Source organism: Bison bison, unplaced genomic scaffold, assembly GCF_000754665.1.
Source record: "Bison bison bison isolate TAMUID 2011002044 unplaced genomic scaffold, Bison_UMD1.0 scf7180017864370, whole genome shotgun sequence".
In the NCBI taxonomy this organism is placed as follows: domain Eukaryota; kingdom Metazoa; phylum Chordata; class Mammalia; order Artiodactyla; family Bovidae; genus Bison; species Bison bison.
In genome coordinates, this window is record NW_011494942.1 from 6,397,420 (window position 1) to 6,423,731 (window position 26,312).

The 26,312-nt window shown below is 39.6% G+C and overlaps 1 protein-coding gene across 1 annotated transcript in view; it reads right to left on the reverse strand.

The window, feature by feature from the left end:
• GYS2 (glycogen synthase 2 (liver)) overlaps positions 1 to 22,666 on the reverse strand; it is a 58,204-nt gene extending 35,538 nt beyond the window's left edge. The window contains exons 1-4 of the mRNA XM_010855944.1: positions 22,251 to 22,666; positions 8,301 to 8,482; positions 3,051 to 3,242; positions 762 to 944 (exon numbers count right to left, since the gene is read on the reverse strand). Coding sequence (XP_010854246.1) covers positions 762 to 944; positions 3,051 to 3,242; positions 8,301 to 8,482; positions 22,251 to 22,368 — 675 coding nt within the window. The 5' untranslated portion in view covers positions 22,369 to 22,666. The remainder of the gene's footprint in view (positions 1 to 761; positions 945 to 3,050; positions 3,243 to 8,300; positions 8,483 to 22,250) is intronic.
• Between the last annotated feature and the right edge of the window lie 3,646 nt (positions 22,667 to 26,312).

Here is a 26,312-nt window from a genome sequence, read left to right on the forward strand (position 1 = left end):
ATGATTTTTTTATTTTAACTTTTTTACATTCTTTCCTTATTTACTTTTAAAATTTGTTTGATTTTAATTGGAGGATAATTGCTTTACAGTGTTATATTGGTCGCTTGACCACTACTACTGACAGGATAATATGAAAAACATAGTTACATTAATCTAAACTGATGAAAACTGGAAGAAAGAAGTCAAAACTTTAGGTCATAGAATAGGGCAGTCTTCTAAGATAAGCAAACCCAGCTGTTTGATCACCAGGGATCTACATTCCTGTTTTTGGTAACTGTCTTAACTGGACTCCCCACAAAACTCCACCTATAACTCACTGCAGAGTTACAGCAGAAATCTGACCTTCGTTCACTTGGAGGATGGAGGAAGTGAGGCTCATAGTACAAGCAGATGCCTAGCGTCCCTGTGGGGTACCTGCCACTCAAAGCTACTTGAGGATCCCGGGTCCTCACAGCATTTCCCAAGCAGCCCAACCTCAGGGCCACAGTGGCTGATGTCTTCCAGGCCCCTTTGGATCTTGGGTCTGTTACTTCAAAGTGGACAGACATCTGGCCTGTCCCCGCTACACTCTGATGCACTCTGAACAAAGTTAAATTTTATGAGCTCTCAGTCCCCTCAGGGGAAGCTGCGTCATGAATATTGATTGGTCAAAAGGGCATTTCTGGCATCTGGATGACAGATGAAAGGTGAAGATCAATATTTCCCATCCTTCAGCTTCAAGAGTCGGAAAGAAAGGTGGCGAGGGTGGAAGAGCTAATTACCTTATCAAGGTGGTTGTAGAAATCGATGTTAGCTGCACAGAGATACCGCCCAAGCAGTGTGGCGTGGGTGGTAAAGACTGTAGCAATGGGCAGTTTCCGAGCTCGAGAAAGGATCAGTCCAATCCCAGCTTGCCATTCATGGAACTGGACAATGACATGTCTCCCATCAGCATGGTCTGTCACCTAGGTCAGAAAAGAAGCTTGTAGAAAAGTTCAGGATGAAGTTTGATCTTGCTCATGGTCCACAGAATAAGGAAAGTTGTTATGCTTGTAAATTTTAGCACAATTAAAAGGAATCTAAATACAAACCATGCAGATTTAGCAACTATAAGGGTTTTCTAGAATTTAGCTTCCTGTTCATAAAGCCCATATGTTTATGGCTTAATCCTCTTTTTCAGTATGGATCAGATTTATTTTTGCATTCACAGAGGGGACTCCTATAATAAATTTATAGTAGGTGCTCAATAAATATTCATTGAATGAATGATTAATAGCAATAAAATTTTTGAAGTTTCACTGAGCAGCTGAATCAATTGGGACAAGCCACTTACAATCTTCTTTTTTAAATTAAAAGTAATGACTTCATGTTTTAAGTCAGTCTTACCTGGATTTTCTGCTACTTAGAGCCAAAAACATTTTTGCTGATATATTATTATTATATACATCAATATTTTATATTATAACAATATTATTTTATATTATTAATATTATTTTTAATATATCTTATTTTGTATAGTATTAAGAATATGGGACTGGGGGAAGAAGAGATTTGCTTAGAATCAAATAGAAATTTAGTAACACACTGAGGACCCAGATCTAATTCCAGGTCTAACACTAGGCAAAGCACCAATTTCTTAGCCTTAAAGTTACTTTGTTTCACTAAAAATAGAGCTATCATAGGATCCAGCAATCCCACTCCTGGGCATATGTCTGGTAAAGATGAAAACTCTAATTTGGAAGGATACACACACCCCAGTGTTCATAGCAGCACTGTTTACAATACCCAAGACCCGGAAGCAACCTAAATGTCCATCAGCCAATGAATGGATAAAGACATGGCATACATATACAATGGAATATTATTCAGTCATAAAAAGAATGAAATACTGTCATTTGAAACAACATAGATGCAGTAGAGATTACCATACTAAGTGAAGTAAATCAGACAGGTATCATTTATAAGGGAAATTTAAATATCATACACAAATGAATTCGTTTACAAAATGGAAACAGACTCACATAGAAACAAGCTTAGAGATACCAAAAGGTAAACAGTGGTGGGTAGGGATAAATTAGGAGTATGGGATTAAAAGATACACAGTGCTATATATAAAATAGATAAGCAGTAAAGACTCACAAACTGTATTTTATATCTTGCAATAACCTACACACCCTTAATGGCTGTTGGTTTCGTCAGAAAGAAGTTATACTGGTAAAGGGGACACACAGCCAATATACAGCTCTGTGATTTGTTCTTAGAACACAGTCCCACTTTGCCAGAGATGCTCTTAATTTTTTGATTTTTAAGCAAGGCATAATCATCTTGAGGTAATGCAAGGAATGTGAAGAAATCCTACTGCCATCCTTTCAGGAATTGAGAACAGACTTGGCTCATTTAACAAAGACTGATTTCCAAGGCTCTTATTGTTTTACAGCTACAAAATATTTCACTGCTGTGGACTTCTTAGCAACTGCTGAGATCACTTCACCCTTTAGTAAATGATTGAAAGATCTAAGAGCCACTGCAGTCACACAAGCACTCATGCATGAACAAAACCAAATATTTCAAGCCATTTTCTACTCCCCTGATGCTGGAACGCATGTACTTAGTCCATGATGTACAGTATTTTTTCTTGCATATATACTGAATATTACCTAAGTAGCAGGAAATATAATTGGGTGTTTTACCCACATCGTTCTAGTTAAACCTGACATGAGGTAAATATTAATAAGCATGATTATCAACATGTTTCAAAGAATGGTATTCAGTTACAGGGCTTCCCTGGTGGCTCAGACTGTAAAGAATCTGCCTGCAGTGTGTGAGACCTGGGTTCGATCGATCCCTGGGTTGGGAAGATCCCCTGGAGGAGGGCATGGCAACCCACTCCAGTATTCTTGCCTGGAGAATCCCCATTTAGTTACAAGAAGGCATTTTCTCAGATTCCTTTGATATGTCAATAAAACAATTAATAATGGTACCATCTCAAAACTAGCTTAAAAACTAGAGGATCATTGCTGGGTACAGCAATATGCTTCTCTTCTATCGTGGGACTCTACAGTAAACAGTACCTCTTTCAAGAACCAGGCAGTTAATGACCCAAAGATCAGCATATCATTGGCTTCCTGGTCGTGATAAGGAATGCCAACGCTGCATGCTTCCCAGAGGTCTCCTTTCCACTTGTCCAGGTTCCAAGCCGAATAGCCAATGTCAAAGAGAACCACGTAAGGACTCCCTTCTATCAGCCATCTTCCAAAGCGCACCTGCCATAGAAAGGACATACAGCCATGGAGTAACACTAGGCAATGCAGGGGAGGAAAATGTGTTTGTACTTAGAAGCTGTACTTGATAGAGACTGTACTTAGAACTCCGGAGATTACACAAGCCATATAGGAAACAATAGCGGTAACACGGAGCATCTCATGTTTGAGCCTGAAGAGGAAATGGGCCGGCACCCATTCATCTAGAATTTCCAAGTTCTTGCTTTTCATTAAATTTAGTCATTCAAAAATGAAGTATGTAGATCATATGATCTTTGTTCTTCTGTCTATCATTACCTTCCCATGACCTTGAGCTCATGGTTTTAGGTTGTTTCTCTAGACAAAGGTATATGATTTCTCCTATTCCTCCTATCAAAAAAAAAAAAAAAAAGTGATGATAAGTGTTTCCCAATATGGTTACTGCAAGAAGTCTTAACTAAATATATTGACCAAGACATATTTTGGGGGGTTCCCAGGTAGTGCTAGTGGTACAGAACCTACCTGCCAATGCAGGAGACATAAAATGCCAGTTCAGTCCCTGGATCAGGAAGATTCTCTGGAGGAGGGCATAGCAACCCACTTGAGTATTCTTAACTGGAGAATCCCACGGACAGAGGAGCCTAGAGGGCTATGGTCCATATGGTTGCACAGTCGGACACATCTGAAGTGACTTCACGCACACAGGCAAGACACATTTTCTCTTTAAGATAACTACTCTATTATATTCCTCAAATTGATTATTTTATTCCAAAATATTTTACTTTGTGGATGTTTTAATGTAGTAGCTATTTCAAATTTTTCCAATTAAAAACTATATAGTCATTTGTATGTTTAAATTTTAACTTTCCTTTTGGTATCTACTTTTCTATAGTAATTTATTCATGTTTTTTACTTTATGTTTCTTCTCCTATTATGTGCAAGGCAATTCCATAAATTACTTTAAACCCTTTTTGAAGTTGGCAGAACCTAGGAGTCTCTCTCATTGGGTATCTAGTCCTCTCTAGTAAACTGAATTTACGTTGCCAGCATTGACCTTATGACTCCTCCCAAAGCTGAATTTTCCAGAGTGTGAAAGCCCATTTGATCACCGTTCCCTTACTTGGGACTCAGGAATTCACGGTGATTTCTTTCTCCTGTTCATGCCTTGGTCAACATTGAAAGATCCTCATTACTTGTCAGCTGCATCCATTGCAATTCAGTATTTATCATGGCATAATTTCCTTTTCAGAATTAGTTTTCCTGAGCTCCGAACAACCTTTCAATAGATTCTTTTGGGACATTCATTGATTTATACATTCATTTAACAAATAGCTACTGGCTGCCTGATATATGGCATATGATGTAGTGAGCTAAGAGCACAGAGAAGTGTTGAAACTACAGAAAATATAAGCTAGCTTGTCTTGACTTCCAATGCATTCTTGCTCATGACAAGAAACATCTTTACATCAGAGATCCACTTGGAATCTTGAGTGCAGTCAGTTTCATCATGACTTTCATCTCTTTCTTCTTTCACAAGAGCTTCAAATGTGAGGGGCTTCCCTCATAGCTCAGTTGGTAAAGAATCTGCCTGCATTGCAGGAGACCCCGGTTTGATTCCTGGGTTGGGAAGGTCCTCTGCAGAAGGGATAGGCTACCCATCCCAGTATTCTTGGACTTCCCTTGTGGCTCAGCTGGTAAAGAATCCTCCTGCAATGTGGGAGACTTGGGATTGATCCCTGGGTTGGGAAGATCCCCTGGAGAAGGGAAAGGCTACCCATTGCAGTATTCTGGCCTGGAGAACTCCATGGACTGTATAGTCCATGGGGTCGCAAAGAGTCAGACATGACTGAGAGGCTTTCACTTTCACACTTTCAGATGTGAACCCCTTTTAACATCTCACTCATTTCATCCCAAAAGTATAACCTGCAACCTTTGCTATTCTAATTCTCCACACCATTCTCAATGTGATATGCTTCCAAAGTACCCTCTGGGACTTCAATTTCCCTTTTAAACTAAATGTTCTACACCCTAAACCTCCTAGACACCAACACTCCATCGACATCTCAATGAAAACTCATTTTTCCACTCTTAGAAACTATATTCCTCAGGTGAATGTGAAGGAAAGTTAAGATTTTTTAACATCATACTGAAACTTTTAAAACCTTATTGTTTCTTTGCATATAAAGACATCTCTGAAATTTACATTTTCCAAACATGTTACCTTTCCCTGTTCTATGAATCTCCTGGGTATTTTCTACCTTATTCTGGGAAATTTTAAAATCAGGATTGTATCCTACACACTTATCTCATAGCTATTTGACCTTACTGACTTTAAAGAACTTCATGTCCACTGCATGTCAGCCACCCAAGCTCAAGGCTGCAGTCTTATCCTTGTCAATAGCCAAACTGTTACTCCTCTGAAATGTTTATCCTTCAACACAACTTCCATAACTTCTCTCACTGAGTTTTTCCCAGAGTATGTATTCTTTCATTTTCCTCTTCAGCATCTCCAGTTTCTAAGACCCTCCTTCTTGTCCTACATTATCACCATTTTTTTCCTTTCATCGCTTCCTTTCTCGTCCATTTCAGACCCAACCATCCAGCAACTCAATCATTAATTCAGTCAATTGCACAGTTACCTCCAAGACTTATGCGACCTTGCCCTGTTGCACACCTGCTGAAATTTAACGACACTGAATCTCCAACTATTTAACTTCTAACACTTTCATTCAGGCTGCTGACTGCAGTAAAGCCCCTCTACATATGAACCTTCAAGTTGCAAACTTTCAAAGATGCAAACGTGCATTCACATGTCCAGTCACATAAATTAGTTCACACGTGTGGCATACATTGCCACGTGTGCCTCCTCTACAAGTGGTTATGCTTTTGTGTACTTTACTGTATAGTACTGTATAGAATACAGTAGTCTAGTACTTTATTTCAGGCCCCAGACCCTGTGCCATCAACATCAGGCATGCATGAAATTGCAGCTCACCTTCTATCTCCTATTGCTGATGATCCTTCAGCTCTACCATCTCCCACTTCCCTCCTCCAGTCAGTAAATCTTCTTGTCTCTTCACCTGATGCCAGCCCTTGAATGTTAGCTGTGGGACCGTACTACTTTTCAAGGCACTGGACTGTAAGGTTAAAAATGTTTTACTTTTTGTGTTCAATTTTCATGTATTGTTTGTGTGAAAAGTATCATAAACCTATTACAAGACAGTGCTATATAGCCAATTGTGTTAGTTGGGTACCTAGGCTAACTTTGGTGAACAAACAATTGAACTTGAGAATGTGCTCTCAAAACAGAACTCATTCATGTGTAGGAGACTGCTGGAGAAAGTCACAGTTGTGTATATTTGTGCCATTAAAAAGCCATGACTATACCTTAAGGAGGGGCTTCTCTGGTGGCTCAGTCGGTAAAGAATCTGCCTACAATGCAGGAGACCTGGGTTCAATCCCTGAGTCAGGAAGATCCCCTGGAAATGGCAACCCACTCCAATATTCTTGCCTGGAGAATTCCATGGACAGAGGAGCCTGGTGGGCTACAGTCCATGAGGTCACAAAGAGTCAGACATGACTAATCCACTAACACACACATATACCTTAACGATGTCCGGAAATTCTTTTCCCTATTCCTTAAACACTTTTCCAGAACTTCTTTCTTCACACTCTCTTATATTAATACTTGCCTTCTAACTCTCACAAGTTTGTCTTGAGCACTTAAGATCACTGAAAACACGGAGCGAGATGATCTTGAATTCCTCAGTAACTCATTTCTGTTTGCATTTATCCTTTGTTTCCAGTTTGAGCAAAAGGAATGAAGAACAATCCTTTCAGCAGGGCTTTGGATCTCATTTCTTCTCCTGTTCTCAGTGACCTTACTCTCTTTCATCATCTATTCCTTCTAAACTTTCAGTTTCTCTCTGTTCTCTGGATGCTTCTTTTTGGAATATAAATATGCTCACTCATATTTAAGAAAACACGAATTCTCAGAGCCATATCACTTGAAATGACTTTTATCCTTCCTCTTCGTAGAAAAACCTCCCAGCCACATTTCTGTATCCTCTATCTCACTACTCATTCATTCCTCAAGCTACTACAATCTGCTTTAACCCTACTTTCTCCTCTGAAGTTGTCATTAGCAAGATGACCACAAATGACCTGAGTAGTACTCTACCCAACTGACCTGGGTTCAATCCTTGGTTGATCCAATCCCTCCTTTATACTTGAAACTCTCCTTCCTTGTCTTGACATCTCTATTCTTATTGAGGTGGCAAAAATTACTGCAAATTTAGTAGCTTAAAATGGCACAATTTATTATCTTACAGATTTAGGGGTTAGCCCTCTGAAATGGGTCTTATGAGTTAAAACTGACATGTTGGCAGAGGTGCATTTCATCAGCAGTCTCTTGGGGAGAATCTGTCTTCTAGCTTTGCCCAGTTTCCAGAGGCCATGTGCATTCCTTGGCTTGTGGCCCCTTTCCTCCACCTCAAAGCTTTCATCACTTCAATTTCTGCTCACTTTGTCATATCTCCTCTCTGATTCTAATTCTACTGCCCACCTCTTACTAATATCAGGATACTTATGATTACATTGGATCCACCCAGATAATCCAGGATAATCTTCCCATCACAAGAACCTTAACACTGTCACAACTACAAAGCCCTTCTGGTTCTAATCACTAGCTGTGCTTCTACTTTTGCAGTCCGTGACTTCTTTTCATGTGGATGTTCTAACACACTGACATCGCCCAAGTTTTGCCTTTTAGTCTATACTCTTCCACTGAATAATGTTATAAACACCCATAATGTCAACTACAATTTAGACACAACTGACTTTTCCCCAAGCATCTCTATTCTATACCCTCTGCTGAGTTCCAAACCTACTCTACTACTAGGTTTTCATAAGGTGTCTCAGATCTAACCTATTTAAAATCAAGTTCATCATCTTTCTCATAAACCAACTTCTTTGGCCTAAGAAGATGAGTGGTCTTTGCTCATGAGTTCATGTAAAGTGTGGTGTGTTTCCACAAGAGTTTACTAAGACTTGCTGAATGAAGCATCAGATGGTGTCTTTTACCTGGCAGCCGTGTTTGTTCATCGTGTCCATGGCTCTTCTAACAGCATCATTCACAGGTTCACACTGTTCCACCTGAGTCTTCATATTATGCTCAAAATATGGACCAATCAGAAAATAGTTGTCTCCCCATTCATCTGCTGTTGTTTTGGCCTTTGTCTGAATCACAGTATAGATGCCACCGACTGTTAAAAAGAAAAGGTCCCATTACCATTCAGGTTAATAGCTCATGTTAAGTGATGAAGGGATGGAAACAAGTCCTCAATTTTTCTATGTTGCTTAAGTAAACTTTTTTTTTTTTTTTTGCTGTGCCATGCAGCATGTGGGATCTTATTTCCTTGACCAGGGATTGAACCCATGCCCTCTGCATCCCTGCATTGGAAGGGTGGAGTCTCAACCACTGAACCAACAGGAAAGTCCAAGCCAACTTTTTTTTGAAGTATAGTTGATCTACAATATTGTGTTAGTCCTCATTTTTAAGTTAGCACCTGGAATCAAGCACATGGATTTATTTAGCTTTGTAAAAGAAAGTTTTTAAGGAATACTATCAAGGAGTTAGTCTTTGTTTCAGTTCCATGCTGGGTACTTTGTCAGAGAGCAGCAGATTGGCAGCAGCAAATCACAAATATTTAAAGGAAACCTGAAGAGACAATTGGGATAAAGCAGTACCTGGCTTAAAGCTCTATCTACATGGATGTGTCAAAGGTGGGAGAAACAGCTATTGTCATGGCATGTGCCCTCAGCAGCAGTAATCACCTTTCACCTCTTCTCCTTCAGTGGCCCAAGGGCATAAGATAAGACCAAGTATCATCTACTGCTCAAATTATGAGCAAATTTGGTGGCTCAGAAGGTAAAGAGTCTGCTTGCAATGCAGGAGACCTGGGTTCAATCCCTAGGTCAGGAAGATCCCCTGGAGAAAGGAATGGCAACCCACTCCAGTATTCTTGCCTGGAGAATTCCATGGACCAAGGAGCCTAGTGGGCTACAGTTCATAGCTGCAAAGAGTTGGACATGACTGAGTGACTAACACTTTCACTTTTTTTACTTTCTCCCAGAATAAAGAACCACTTCCCTTCTAGGGACCAAGCAAGTACCTTTTGACAAGGGGACAAACCTGACAGATCTTAAAGGGGGATGCTTGGTCCGACTCACATGACATAAATCCAAGTCTTCATATAGTACTTCATTTTAGCTCTCTGCCATTGCTGCCACTACACACACAAAGCCAAATATGCCTACTGTTACAGCCAGCATGTCTACATATGGAAAATTATCCTGAGGGGAAAATAAGATATGCATTTAAAGATATTTGGGTTTCCCAGGTGGCTCAGATAGTATAGAATCCACCTGTCAATACAAGAAACCAAGGTTCGATCTCTGGGTCAGGAAGATCCCCTGGAGGAAAGAATGGCAACCCACTCCAGTATTCTTGGCTGGATACTTCCATGGACAGAGGAGCCTGGTGGGCTACAGTCCATAGGGTCGCACAGAGTCAGACATGACTAAAGTGACTTAATATGTGTGCATAAGGATATTTATTGAAGAATTATAAAGGTGAAAAATTCTAACTAGCTTAAATTGAACTCATTAACTCATTTAACCTCTCTGAGGCTCCATTAGCTCACCTGTTCAAGGGGGATACAATAGTACTGAGTTGGCCAAAAAGTTCATTCAGATTTGTCCCTAAGATGTTACAGGAAAAAAAAAAACCTCAATGCAAAACCTCTTTTTGGCCAACCCAATACTTCACCTGGGGAGAAAGGACAGGTTGGAGCAGCAATATTATAAATCATGCCTCATTGGGTAAAGGTGATATTTAAAGTAAGTACTTAAAAGAGTAAAGAAATCAAGCAAGTTGGTTCATGAGGAAGAATTTTTTAGGCAGAGGGAACAGTTAGAGCCAAGGCGCTACTTTTGGAGCAGAGGGTACCAGCAGAGTCATAGGCATTCCCCTCCCTCATAGGAGGGATGGGGAAGGTCAAGGGGAAGAAGACCCTTAGTAAACCGCAAAGGAAAATTCTTATGCCAGCTCAGAGCAATCACCTAGTATGAGAATATGAAAACAGTCTAAATCAGTTCCTTGAGTGGTACTTTGCCCATGAACCATAGGCAAAGGAATGACTCAAGAAATTCTATGTAAAATCCCCCAAACTAATACAGATTCTGGCATTAATCATCAACTCTACTTCGAAGAACAATTTTGTTACTTGTACACGAAGAAGAAAAAGTCCTATTTTTCATCATGGTTTTTCATAATGTATTTCAGTTCTTCAGCATATGGAGTTTGATAGCTACTGCTGCTGCTACTGCTGCCAAGTTGCTTCAGTCGTGTCCGACTCTGTGTGATCCCATAGACGGCAGTCCACCAGGCTCCCCCGTCCCTGGGATTCTCCAGGCAATAACACTGGAGTGGGCTGCCATTTCCTTCTCCAATGCATGAAAGTGAAAAGTGAAAGTGAAGTCGCTCAGTCGTATCTGACTCTTCACAATCCCAGGGACTGCAGCCTACCAGGCTCCTCCACCCATTGGATTTTCCAGGCAAGAGTACTGATAGCTACTATATTTCTTAAATTTCTTATTTCAATCATTCAGACCTTAAGTAATATTTACTTGTATTATATGACTTACAATGATAGTCATAATTGAGAGCCAAAAGGTAGAATTGCCATCTGCAAATTTCTTGAACCACTCAAAACATACTTTTTGATAAGTCGCTTTTTGAGAAGTGAGACACAAAAGGCAAATATAAATACTACTACCTGACAAGACAAAGTTCAGTAATTTAGAAAAGAGCTAATATAACTTCCAAAATGTAAATATTACATGTAGTTTTCACATAAGCCTACATAAGTTTATTGTCCTTTGAAACTCGATCTTTAAGAAAAAGCTTTTTGACCATACCTAAAAGAAATGGAAATGGCCACTTGAGCAGAGTCTGATAATAAAGATATTATCAATCCCAGCTTCCACTGGCTGATGAACGCAGCATGGGACACAAGAAGATGATCTGCAAATCTACAAGCAGAACCTTCCAGACTGGATCAGAACAGACGGGGTTCACTTAACCATTCAATGATGAATCTGATTGAAGCCAACATCAAGGACACCTATGCACTTCGCCAAATTCCAGAAAAGTTTAGGAACCATTGAAACCATTTGTTGAGGAAAAAAAAAATTAGACAAACAGTTTGCAAGGGTAACTAAATAGAATTTTTCTCTAAAGTCTGAGTCACATCTTAGCAACATATTTAAATATATATATATATTTATATAAGCTTTATTCAAGCCCACTATCAAAATAATTTAAAATCTTCAAATAATTTCTCCTCTTTGTAGACTTACTTCCTTCATTTGTATCTAATCCAGGGGAATACATGTTCAGGTTCTGATGGCATACACTTCTTAAATGTCTTACATTTCTATTCTGGGACAATCTTTTTTTTAATGGTAAACTTTAAAAAAAATTAATTAGTTGCTTTGTTATTGGCTGTGCTGGATTTTCATTGCTGCCCGCGGGCTTTTTCTAGTTTTGGGGAGCAGGGACTACTCTTCGTTGTGGTGTTTGAGCTTCTCACTGTGGTGGTTTCTCTTGTCGCAGAGCACCGGCTCTAGGGCAAGGGCTCAGTAATTGTGGTCCAACTGCCTTAGTTGGCCCGAGGCATGTGGAATCTTCCTGGATCAGGGATTGAACCTGTGTCTGCTGAATTGGCAGGTGGATTCTTAACCACTGGACCACCAGGGAAGTCCCTTGAATACTCTCTTTTATTTGCAACTATGTATCTTGACCAGAGATTTTAGAACATCCTTTCTTGTTTGTTAGATTTTGTGTTGCAAATTCAAATACAATTGGGTTAATGCAAACAAAACATTTTTATTTGCTAAAGGATATAAGGGAAAAGAGAAATTCTTTATTTCAAAAAAAGGTAGGATTTGAGAATTGAAATGCAAAGATAAACATTTGAGGCTTCTTTTTCCCATTTGAGGCTTTCAGTTTTGAAATAAAATAGTCCCCGAATACCCTTAGAGTGCTTATAAATACTATGACTATATTATTTCAGTCTCAGAAATAGAAGCATAAAACTAAACAAATTTTTTTTCATCCCATACTGGTTGAGACCTGATTATAAATAAATTTTCCCCCATCCCCCAGACTTCTCCCCTTACAGTCTTTCTGTGAGGAGGTGCTCCTACTGCTAATGGATATGCTAAGGCTTCATTTCAGGCCCTCTCTGTCCTTCCCAGATTTATATGCCAACTACTCTCCTTAGTTTTCACTCTATTTACCATCTTTAACCCAACTCCCCACCCAGCATGCTAATTATAGATGAGTATGATAGCTTAGAAACAGGGTCATGCCTATTTTTAAATTTGGAGTATAGACCAAGGGTTCACTAAAATCTATTTTTTAATGAATTATTGTTTTCCCACAGTGTAGGTCACTGAATTTGGACTGACTCTTCACTTTCAAACATGTACTTTGCATTTTATTGATCTCTACTTTCCTGAAACAACATGGGAGCTATCTCTCGTGTGAGGGCAAAGTAGAGACAGAAAAGATGAGCTCTCATAAACATATGTGTCAGTGAAGTAGCAAAAACCTCAAGTCATCATCTAGAAGTACTGCCGACATTGTTAAAAGCAGAACTCCAAGGCGGTATGGAAGGTGGGAGCCAGTCATAAAAAGGAATTTTTGTTGAGTCGATAAGCCATGGCCAACTCTTTCCTGACCCCATAGACTGTATGTAGCCCACTAAATGCCTCTTTCCATGGGATTTCCCAGGCAAGAATACTGGAGTGGGTGTCTTTCTCCAGGGGGCCTTCCTGACCCAGGGATCGAACCCTCATCTCCTGCATTGACAGGCAGAGTCTTTATCAATGAACCACCAGGAAAGCCATAAAAAGGAGATACATACAATAATATATAAGTATGTATATAAAGAGACTCTTCACTATTTTTAAGTGATTAAAAGTCAGAGAATTTAGAAGTCTATGATTTCAGTGTGCATAGCTACTCATCTGACTCCTATCCCAAGACACAGTTGCAGAAGCAGGGACAGTCATTACAGAGTTAGACATCATTCTCTGAGGCAGCAGGTCTGGTGGGAAAGAGACTAAATGCTACCAGTGACGATGGTCACCAAATGTTTGTGTGCCTGGCAATCAACTAGGTCTGCGGCTCCAATCAGAGCAATAGTCCAGGGCAGTGGGAGATGACAGACTTGGAGAAAGCCCAGAGACATGCCCTCCCTGATCTATCCACAATGGCAGATCTGAATGCTTTATGCAAGAAGGGCTTAGTCATGGCAATCTGAATGAAAGGAAAGTGCAGAGACTAGTGCTCTTCTTGAACCTATGTGTGTGCCAAACATAGTTCTTACAGAGACTGTGTGCTTCATGTGGTGTGACTTGGGGTGCCTTTGAGATGACATGGCTGTGCATATCCACAGCAGGCAAAGCAACCCCAACTTCTAATTTTAGTGTTGCCCATGATTATATTCTTTGCAGCCAAAGATCGAGAAGCTCTATACAGTCAACAAAAACAAGACCAGGAACTGACTGTGGCTCAGATCATGAACTCCTTATTGCCAACTTCTGACTTAAATTGAAGAAAGTAGGGAAAACCACTAGACCATTCAGGTATGACCTAAATCAAATCCCTTATGATTACACAGTGGAAGTGAGAAATAGATTTAAGGGACTAGATCTGACAGATAGAGTGCCTGATGAACTATGGACTGAGGTTTGTGACATTGTACAGGAGACAGGGATCAAGACCATCCCCATGGAAAAGAAACGCAAAAAAGCAAAATGGCTGTCTGGGGAGGCCTTACAAATAGCTGTGAAAAGAAGAGACGTGAAAAGCAAATGAGAAAAGGAAAGATATAAGCATCTGAATGCAGAGTTCCAAAGAATAGCAAGAAGAGATAAGAAAGCCTTCCTCAGTGATCAATGCAAAGAAATAGAGGAAAACAACAGAATGGGAAAGACTAGAGATCTCTTCAAGAAAATTAGAGATACCAAGGGAACATTTCATGCAAAGATGGGCTCGATGAAGGACAGAAATGGTATGGCCCTAACAGAAGCAGAAGATATCAAGAAGAGGTGGCAAGAATACACAGAAGAACTGTACAAAAAAGATCTTCATGACCCAGATAATCACGATGGTGTGATCACTGACCTAGAGCCAGACATCCTGGAATGTGAAGTCAAGTGGGCCTTAGAAAGCATCACAACGAACAAAGCTAGTGGAGGTGATGGAATTCCAGTTGAGCTATTTCAAATCCTGAAAGATGATGCTGTGGAAGTACTGCACTCAATATGCCAGCAAATTTGGAAAACAGCAGTGGCCACAGGACTGGAAAAGGTCAGCTTTTATTCCAATCCCAAAGAAAAGCTATGCCAAAGAATGCTCAAACTACTGCACAATTGCACTCATCTCACATGCTAGTAAATTAATGCTCAAAATTCTCCAAGCCAGGCTTCAGCAATATGTGAACCGTGAACTTCCAGTTGTTCAAGCTGGTTTTAGAAAAGGCAGAGGAACCATAGACCAAATTGCCAACATCTGCTGGATCATCGAAAAAGCAAGAGAGTTCCAGAAAAACATCTATTTCTGCTTTATTGACTATGCCAAAGCCTCTGACCATATGGATCACAATAAACTGTGGAAAATTCTGAAAGAGATGGGAATACCATACCACCTGACCTGCCTCTTGAGAAATTTGTATGCAGGTCAGGAAGCAACAGTTAGAACTGGACATGGAACAACAGACTGGTTCCAAATAGGAAAAGGAGTACGTCAAGGCTGTGTACTGTCACCCTGCTTATTTAACTTCTATGCAGAGTACATCATGAGAAACGCTGGGCTGGAAGAAGCACAAGCTGGAATCAAGATTGCCGGGAGAAATATCAATCACCTCAGATATGCAGATGACACCACCCTTATGGCAGAAAGTGAAGAGGAACTCAAAAGCCTCTTGATGAAAGTGAAAGAGAAGAGTGAAAAAGTTGGCTTAAAACTCAACATTCAGAAAACGAAGATAATGGCATCTGGTCCCATCACTTCATGGGAAATAGATGGGGAAACAGTGGAAACAGTGTCAGACTTTATTTTTTGGGGCTCCAAAATCACTGTAGATGGTGACTTCAGCCATGAAATTAAAAGATGCTTACTCCTTGGAAGAAAAATTATGACCAACCTAGATAGCATATTGAAAAGGAGAGACATTACTGCCAACAAAGGTCCGTCTAGTCAAGGCTATGGTTTTTCCTGTGGTCATGTATGGATGTGAGAGTTGGACTGTGAAAAAAGCTGAGCGCCTAAGAATTGATGCTTTTGAACTGTGGTGTTGGAGAAGACTCTTGAGAGTCCCTTGGACTGCAAGGAGATCCAACCAGTCCATTCTGAAGGAGTTCAGCCCTGGGATTTCTTTGGAAGGAATGATGCTAAAGCTGAAACTCCAGTACTTTGGCCACCTCATGGGAAGAGTTGACTCATTGGAAAAGTCTCTGATGCTGAGAGAGATTGGAAGCAGGAGGAGAAGGGGACGGCAGAGGATGAGATGGCTGGATGGCATCACTGACTCGATGGACGTGAGTCTGAGTGAACTCTGGGAGTTGGTGATGGACAGGGAGGCCTGGTGTGCTTCGATTCATGGGGTCTCAAAGAGTCAGACACGACTCATCGACTGAACTGAACTGAACTGACTGATGACTATAGTAATCCTGAGTCATGTGTTTCTTCCCTTTTCCTGCTTTTGCATTTAAGAACAGAATCATGCAATTGTTCAGACTGAGAGTCGTCGTGAAAATGAATGATTCAAGGTCCCCATTTTATGAATAAATTTTGTAAGAAATAATAATAAGCTAACAGTAATTAAGGAATAGGCACTGTTCTAAGTGATTTACAGTTGGTATTTTCTTTTAGTTTTCACCACATTGTTAAGGAAGATGCTATTATTATCTTCTTCTTCTTTTTTTTTTAGGTGGGGAAACTGAGACACAGAGGCTGAGAGATGGATCCAATATTAGACATGTGATGATGGAGCTGGGATTCCAATCCAGGCACTCTGACTCCAGACTTACAAGCCTTGGATAGCAGCATTGTAAGTAGAATTGTCCCTTGGTATCCACAGCAGGTTGGGTTTGGGACACAACTCACTGACCACTACTCTGGATACCAAAATCCTAGATGCTCAAGTCCTATATATAAAATGACATAATATTTGTATATAACCTATGCACATCCTCCCACGTACTTTAAATCATCTCTAGGTTACTTGTAACATCTAACACAATGTAAATGGGGTATGGTCAATCTGCTGGTGTGTGGTAAAGTTTTGCTTTTTGGAGCTTTCTGGAATCTTTTTTCAACTATTTGTGATCCAGAGTTGGTTCAATCCACAGGTATGGAACCACGGATATGGAGGGCTGCCTTTAACTCTATGGAGCAACATATTGATGAAACTTTGAAAGTGGTGGTGGGAGGGACAGAAGGAGAAACTGAGCAGGGTCACACAAAGATAAGAATCTTTAGGTCTTGGAGAGGGTGGAATCATTTCTACTCTGCTTTAGAGAAGGCCCATCTGGAAAACAACACTTAGGGGAAATGAATTTTTTACTTTGGCTCTAAACATTCTGGTCTAAAAAAAAAAACAAAAACAACTGGGTTTTATGGGAACTTGGGTTAAGGGAACTTCAGAGCAGTGGTTCTCACATTGATTATAGAGCCCTTTGGAAATATAATGAAATCACTCAGATCTTGACTCTGAAAAAACACATATACATAATGAGAAAAAATTGCTATATATCTTGGCTCTTCTCTTACCACTTTGGAGCAGTCCCTTGGAGCAATCTGACAGGCTGTATCCCAGGCTATAGTTCTCAGAAAGTCCACTGAATAAAACACAATTCTCAACTTTTAGATTGTGCAATTTTTTTTTTTTAAGCCAACACTGGCTTAGGGCTAAAACAAGTTGTTTTTAGTCAGTTTTTAGAGGGGAGCATCTATTTAGTGACATTTATTAAATTAGCATACATTATTTTTGATAACATTCATTAAGCTCTTTTTAATGACTCCAGAAATTCTCAACATGATCGTTGGTCCACAGTTTTCAATGATTCAGGCAAGTTTGTACAAAAGAAACAATTGTAGCAGAGAAGTTGAAAGTAAAGCTTATTTCCCAGTGTTTGGGCAAAGCCTCCCTCCTAGACCATAGCACAGTCTCTTACTGTTACTTTCTTGCTAACCTGTCCCCCAACCAGTTATAGTGCTTTTTGTGGTGTATATTAATATATACAGGCTTCCCTCCTGGCTCAGATGGTAAAGAACCCGCCTGCAATGAGAGAGACCTGGGTTAGTTCCCTGGGTTGGAACGATCCCCTGGAGAAGGAAATGGCAACCCACTCCAGTATTCTTGCCTGGAGAATCCCCACGGACAGAGGAGCCTAGCAGGCTACAGTCCTTGGGGTTGCAAAGAGTCAGATATGACTGAGCGACTAAGCACAGCACAGCACAGCATTAATATACATAACGGAATATTACTCAGCCAGAAAGAAAGAAAGAAATTTTGCCATTTGCAACAAAATGGATGGACTTGGAAGGCATCATGATAAGTGAATTAAGTCAGACAAAAAAAAAGACAAATACTGTACTGTATGATACCACTTATATGTGGAATCTAAAAACGACAGCAAACTAGTGAACAAAAAGAAAGGAAGCAGGCTCACAGATAAAGAGAACAAATTAGTGGTTACTCGTGGAGGGAGAGAGGGGAAGAGGAGCAATGTAGGGCCAGGGGGGAAGTTATTGTAGGATTACATGAAATCATGTGTGTGAGACTTGAAAATTATAAAGCACGCTAGAATTTAAAGAATCTTTCATTCAGCAAAAAAAATAAAAAATAAAAAAACTAAAAGACACATCTCACTCCTTACCGCCTTCCACTATCTAGAACTTCAATGGCTTCCCACGCTTCTTGGTTGGAAATGTTAATAGGCTATTAACTCACTCTACATTTCACAATCCAGCCCTTGGTATCTCCCATCTCCTCTCAGGCTCCATTCCTCTTAGCCTTTCTGAGCTTCCCTCAGATCCTTGAACAGAGTTCACTTTCTCACTTCTGTATCTCGGTATGTACAGTTCCCACACACTGAACACTGTCTGCTCTTTATCGCCGCTTCCTCATCTCTACCCAACAGCTATTTATCCTTCAGGAACCAGCTAAAACATCTCTCTGTTACAGGTTTTTCCCAAGCCTCCAATTAGACAGAAACCTCCCCTCCCCCCACTAAAGCACAGGCTGACCTTAGAGATATTACAGGTTCTTATCCAGACCATCCCAATAAAACGAAATTGCAATAAAGCGAATCATGAAGTTTTTGGTTTCCCAAATGCATATAAAAGTTTTGTTTATACTATAACACAGTCTATTAAGCATGCAATAGTATTTTGTCTAAAAATATAATGTATCTGCCTTAATGTAAAAGTATAATATTGTTAAAAAGGCTACCCACCACCTGAGCCTTCAGTGAGTTATAACCATTTTGTAATAGTAATGACAGATCACCATAACAAATACATTAATAATGAAAAAGTTTGAAATATCATGAGAATTAATAGAATCTGACACAGAGACAAAAAGTGATTAAATGCCATTGGAAAAATGGACTTGCATGATGCAAGATTGCCACAAACATTCAACTTGTCAGAAAAAATGCAATATTGGCCAAGCACAATAAAGTGAAACACAATAAAATCAGATCTGCCTGTACACTTCTAGAGCACCTTGTTCTCATTCTTACACTCATTACAGTTGACTACAATTGCATGTTTAATGTCTGTAAATTCTGAAAGATTGGAAATCACTTCTGTGTTGTTGAATTCTACTTTCATTTCCCAGTGTCTGATATCCAATAGATAGTTGATGAATCTTTACTGAATAAGAATGAATGAATGCATAAAAGCAACATATTTCAAGGTTAATAAAGTAGAAAAGGTTATTTTGAAGTCTGAGAATTAACACCCAATAATTTAACTATGACTCTCTCATTTGTTATATTTTACACATTTCCATTGTTTATAGTCAAAATTCTGTCAGGAAGGAATTTTCCCCTTCTCTAAAAAATCTTTTGTTTTCTTGGATATAAATATGTTTTCTTGTTTGCCATGAAACATTTGTAAGATGGCTGGAGCATACGTACTATGTACATTTCATCATGAAGAAACTGATATTCAGGCAGTTTAAGGGATTTTTCCCTAAGTCTCAGAAAACCCTGACCTTTTTAGACTGCAACTCTTGTGTTCTTATACCTACAGGATATTTCATTAGACAGTGGACATTTAATTTTTTATTCTTGCATGCTAATAAAAAACAGAAGTGGACTCAGGAGACCAAAATGCTAGTCCCAACCCTGCTATGTGCTTGACCATTTAATGTATCCTTGTAGGCATCCTTTTCATCTATGAAGTAGAGAAGTTGGATTCATGATCTTGAAGACGTCTCCTATATTGCTATGAACAGCAGGAAAATAAAAACTTGAAGTAAAATTTTCAAAGAAACTATAGTGTCAATGTCTTGTCATAGATGCACACAATAATTGTCTATTTATAGAAAAATGTCATAAAATCAGACTATAATAAATATTGAAGCTATGTTGGAGAAAATATCAACTTGGGTAAATCACTTTAATGGGTTTCCTCTCGACAAGATAATTCCCTTTATTTCCTCAATTCCCATTCCCTTGCATGGGAAATGAAAGAAAAATAGTATCAAAGGCAGCTTAGAAGTTGAAAAATAAATGTATTCATTCCTTCATTCAGAAGAAAAAATATCCATTGAGCATTTTCTATGCACTGTTCCAGGCCCTGAGAGCAGCATGCATGTCATCAGGCTAGAAGATTCAGGGTGGGGGATGGGAAACAGTCAGTGTCACCATTGTGTGCCCACCACCAGGAAACAATACCCTGTTAACATTTGCTGAAAGGAGAGAAAAGGAAGGAAGGAGAAGCATTATGCTCAGAAGAACCCACACAAGGGCTTCCCTGTTGGCTCAGTGGCAGAGATTGCAGGAGACATGGGTTCAATCCCTTATCCAGGAAGATCCCACATGCCACGCAGCAACTTGGCCCGTGTACCGCAACTATTGAGCCTCTGCCCTACAACCCCGGAGCCAAAGCTACTGAGCCCACATGCCGCAACTCCTGAAGCCTACGTTCCCTAGACCCCGTGCTCTGGAACAAGAGAAGCTCGAGCACCACCACAGCTAGAGAGTAGCTTCCGCCCTCTGCAACTAGAGAAAAGCCCGCGCAACAATGAAGATCCAGCACAGCCGAAAGTAGTAAAAATAAACAAATGAATAACTATTTAAAAACAAACAAAAAAGAAGAGCCTACACAGAACTCTTCAGAACAGATTCCTGGTGCAAAAGAGGCCCCCCACCCCGTTTCTTTTCCACCAATAAGCTATATCCTTGAACGCCTGCTTGCTAGGCAGAGAAAATCTCTATTTCAGTCACAGTCTGGGATTTACATGTAGCAAAGATGGCTCTGCTCCCAGGAGCTTTGGGCATATTTAAAAATCTTGTGACTGGAAAAAGAACATTAGGAACAAGCTGATTGAAAAACACTTCGCTTTTCCATATTAAGGTTTCTGTCCTCTTTGCCTGTTCCTCAGTAAACCCCAGAGAGGAAGACAGTGCTTTGTTCTCTTACATTCATTCTGTGCATTTCTACCTAGGAAGAATTTATTTTTATTTATGAGTTTATGAATTTTATGAATGCATACGTGTGAGAATGAACACTGAGCATAAGGTAAAAATCAGAACAGATGCTAAATGTAATTTCTTTGATTTTGAGGTTTTGCTGTTTCTGATTAGCTAAAAGGAAGATGTAATTTTCACATTCATGTATATTTCAGATCCTTTAAATTATTGCAATAACCATGTTATAAGTAACAAAAACAAAAAATATAATTTCCCCCAAAATGAATATATAATAGATCACATCACATATTTTCATTTTAGATCCTTTAAATTCCACACATTATCACTGCCTTCATCCAACAATCATTTGGGCTGGTTTTCCTTGATCTTGAAAAACTCAACCTTCACAACTGTTGCTTTTTCTCTACCAATATTCCCTCAATATTAGTAGTAATAGTCTTGAGACTTTTAAACTAGACATTATCAATCCACAAGGAACTGTTTTTTAAGAATTTTACAGGTACCTTTATCATTAAAAAAGTTTAGGCCACAGTTCTCTGCCTTGCCTTCTCTAATCCAGCATAAAAGAGATTACATCTTACTAGGAAATTGTTCTATTTTTGTTCATTTGATTTCCTTTATAATTTCTATGTTTATATAGTATTGAAGAAAAAACTACATGCATTCTTCTTAATAGGAGGTCAATATTATACCTTCAGAACTTCTTCTAAGTTAAAACTTTAATTCCAAGCTAATCTTGAATTATTAGAAATGTTATTTAAAAAAAGAAATGTTATTAAATATTTCACATACTTGCTAACAGAGCACATGTATATTTCATATCCTTTCAACGGGGGTTGAAATTTCTAATTAGTCCAGATCAGGCACAATTATTCCTAAAACAAACTACAAAACTGAACTTTGTTCCTGAAAAAAAAAATCATGAAACCCAAAAAGTAAATATTAATTCTATATTTCTGTTTTGTCATAACATGAATTTGTAATTTTAATTTAAATGCGCATTCCCTGACCAAGGCTAATATTTTCAGTTGTCTCTCCCTTCAACAGGTAGACCAGTGTAAGTTTTCATTGCCTGTTGAAATAGACAAGGTTAAACCTCGTCTAAACCTATACTTTGAATACTTTCCTCACTCACAAGGGCAGTTCATTCTCACTAGAGTGCGTTCTGTGAATTCCTAATCTACATTCTTCAGTGATCTGGCAAATAGATGCCTCAGGGGCAGTACAAACCTTTATTGGTCACTTCCCAAGAGACTTCAAAGAGCAGTAAATTCTCCACAGGAAGTCCGGCTTCCCACCGAGGCAGCCCACCTAGGGATGTCACAGATAGCGATCGACCTCGAAGCATTCTTCCTTCAGTTCTCCCGCACTTTTGGTCTCTCTTGCGGTGAACTGTTATCCTAGGAGTGATGCGTGTTAGGGACGCAGAGGTTCAGAGCTGGGAGATGGCAGACTTTGGTAGCTTCTCATATGAAGTAAACCAGCAGAAATAAATCTCATGGACTTCCCAGAGAATTCCCAATGGAAGGCAGAATCCTCAGCTCCTTTTACACTCTTTCTGGGGAGGTCCAGTGAGGACACTATCTCTGATCGATATCTACCCAAATAACCCAGAGCAATCACAAGTAAAACCCACCAGCTTAGGGCTTAGGTAAACACTCTTAGGATAACAGATCTTTACAGGCTCATCGTGACGTTAGCACGGACCTTTAACCCTTGTCCTCTAGAACAAACTCACACACAGTCACTGGTACTTATTTCATCACCTTCAAAGTGATCCAAGAATAGCAATTCCACTTATAAAGTATGCAGATCATTGTAGGTTACATATAGAATTGACTGGGACATGTTTCTAAGCTTCAAATCTCTTTAGATTTCCTAAGTGTTATTTTTTCTTTTGATTCCCATTTTTAGATCAATAAAAACATTATTTCTAGTTGTTTTAGTCCACATTGACAAATTGAATTTTGATGATAAATGTTGATCTTGGTTCCCCTTTCCTTGATTACTTTTCTTAAAAATTTCCTTATGAAAAAGTATAAATACCAGGATGAATTTAGGTATAATATACGAAGAATGTAATTTTGATCAATGATCATCAGATCATTTTAATGAGGTTGTAGAAATTAATTTTAGTCAATTTACCTCAAATATTATCAAATTGATAAAGAATAATTCAATGGATGGGAAAGATTGGAATAAATATAAACAAAATTCTTACAATGGTTTTCTTTAGGTGGTAGTGATGATGATTAATATTTAGGTCATCTTTTCTGTTTACTGTTATCCTACAAATTTTCTGCAATAAACACATGTACATATAGTCATACCATACACAGAACAAGGAAAGAATTTTTGAAAGTACAATCAGATCACCTCCTGATTATTTCACTCTCACTCTCATTACTTTGGATTTTTGAAATTCCTGGCTGTTGGCTTTCACCTGGGGCTTTGCCTCAAATAGCAACACTCTCAACAACCCTTCATTTCCTAACAATCTCTCAAAGTAAACTAACCCTTGTAAATACTAACCCAAAGTAATATAACCCTTGAACCTATTATTCCTGACACGAGGACACACTTTGTCAATTCTTTGCTTTTTAGCAGTGAATGTCTTTTTCAAAATTGTTCCCTAAGTCAACAGAAGTGAAATACATGAACTATATTTTCCCACTGAGGCAGCCCACCTAGGGATGTCACAGGTAGCGATCGACCTTGAAGCACTCTTCCTTCAGTTTTCTGGAACTTTCAGTCCCTCTTTTGGTGAACTGTAATCCTAGGAGTGGTGCGTGTTAGGGATGCAGAGGTTCAGAGCTGGTAGATCACAGGCGTTGGTAGATTCTCATATGAAGTAAACCAGCAGAAATAAATCTCATGGACTTCCCAGAGAATTCCAAATGGAAGGCAGAATTCTCAGCTCCTTTTACACTGTTTCAGGAAAAAAATATATATATATTTTCCATGGACATACTTCCATGGAAATATGTCCATGGAAAATATCTTTATCAATCCACGTTTATCTGGATGAATTTGCTTTCCTTCAGATATATATGAAAAGAATGCAGTCATTTATGCAATAAGATTTAGAGGAGAATCAGAGAAAGTTCTTTGTTTCCTATATTCCTGAATACTCTCCTTTAGGATTTGTGCTAAAAGGACAAACTGATTAACTGGGAGCCAAAAGAGGACAGATATCTAGACAGAAAGGGAGGTGGGATTTCTCCAAGATGGGAGAAAGACTGTCAGCAGTTCCTGAGCTCTAATTTTACACTCACACCAACATTTTATCATTCAGTAAAAAGAGGTGATATACACCTTAATATCTAAAAGCCAAACAACCCAATCAAAAAAATGGGTGGAAGACCTAAACAGACATTTCTCCAAAGAAGATATACAGTCAGCCAACAGGTACACGGAAGGATGTGTATGTGTGCTAAGTCGCTTCAGGCCTGTCCGACTCTTTGCAACCCCATGGACTGTAGCCCACCAGGCTCCCCTGTCCATGGGATTCTCCAGGCAAGAATACTGGAGGGGGTTGCCATGCCCTCCTCCAGGGGATCCTCCCCTCAGAGGGACTGAACCCATGTCTCATGTGGCTTCTGTATTGCAGGTGGATTTTTTACTGCTGAGCCACGGGGGAAGCCCTACATGAAAGGATGCTCAGTTGATAATCACTAGAGAAATGCAAATCAGGACTACAATGAGATATCATCTCACACTAATCAGAATGTCCATCATTTTAAAAATCTACAAATAAATGCTGGAGAGGGTGTGGAAAAAAGGCAACACTCCCACACTGTTGGTGGGAATGTAGATTGGCACAGCCTCTATGCAGAACAGTATGGAGATTCCTTAAAAAGCTAAAAATTGTTACCACAATTCTGTAATTCTACTCCTAGGCATATATCTGGAGAAAACTCTGATTCCAAAAGGTAACATGAATCACTGTGCTGTTCACCTGAAACTAACACAACATTGTAAATTAAGTATTCTTCAAGGACTTCCCTGGTGGTCACACTCTGCGCTTCCACTGCAAGCTGGGAAGCGCTGGGGTTTGATCCCTGGTCAGGGAAGTAAAGGCTTTCTGGTGGCTCAGTGGTAAAGAATCCGCCTGCCAATACATGTGCTCAATCCCTGGATCAGGAAGAACCCCTGGAGAAGGAAATGGCAACCCACTTCAGTATTCTTGCCTGGGAAATCCCATAGAGAGAGGAGCCTTGTGGGTTACAGTCTATGGGGTCACAAAAGAGTCGGACATGACTTAGTAACTAAAAAATACCAGGGAAGTAAGATCTTGCAGCTACGTGTAGCGTGGCCAAAAAAAACCAAAAACAAAACCAAAAACTATACATTCAATTAAAAAGAGTTTAAACAAATAAGAACTCTGAACAACAAGGCTCAGGTGGGCTTCCCTAGTGACAATATTCCATGTGTTGCACACAGATCCCAGGAAAATAACAAGGACAAGATTCCATGGGGAGAGGACAACGGGAGCTCCATATTTATTAACAGTACTTTTCCTAGACTCTGCCTTATGCTGTTCTTCTCTTGGTTGACTTTAATCTCTGTGTTTTCCCTGTAATAAACCATAACTGTGAGGATAACCAAAAAGAGAGAGGTCAGAGCCAAATTAAGAGGAAAAAAAACGATTCCTAGCTGGTTTCCTTGGTACGTATTCCAGCAGAGGTCACTAGATACATTTAGAAAACCACACATCTGCTTTGCAATTTTGCAATCTTCTTGGAAGTCTTTAGGATTTCAAAGGCTTGATTAGCCCTCACCTGCATATCCAGAAGGATCCTATTAACATATATATGGAGCACCTACTGTGTACTACTATTGTAGGAGCTGAAGGTATTTTCTATAAACGGTAGACAAGTCCCTGCCTTTGTGTGAATGCTGCTGCTGCTGCTAAGTCGCTTTAGTCGTGTCCGACTCTGTGCGACCCCATGGACGGCAGTCCACCAGGCTCCCCTGTCCCTGGGATTCTCCAGGCAAGAACATTGGCGTGGGTTGCCATTTCCTTCTCCAATGCATAAAAGTGAAAAGTGAAAGTGAAGCCACTCAGTCGTGTCCAACTCTTAGCAACCTCAAGGACTGCACCCTACCAGGCTCCTCCGTCCATAGCATTTTCCAGGCAAGAGTACTGGAGTGGGGTGCCATTGCCTTCTCTGGCCTCTGTGTGAATAGATAGACATTAATCATGTAAGCCAAAGTTTCCAAAGAAGAAAAACCACAATGGTAGAGGGTCCCATTTGTTAGAAATGGGTGCTTCAGCTGAAGAGGGCAAGG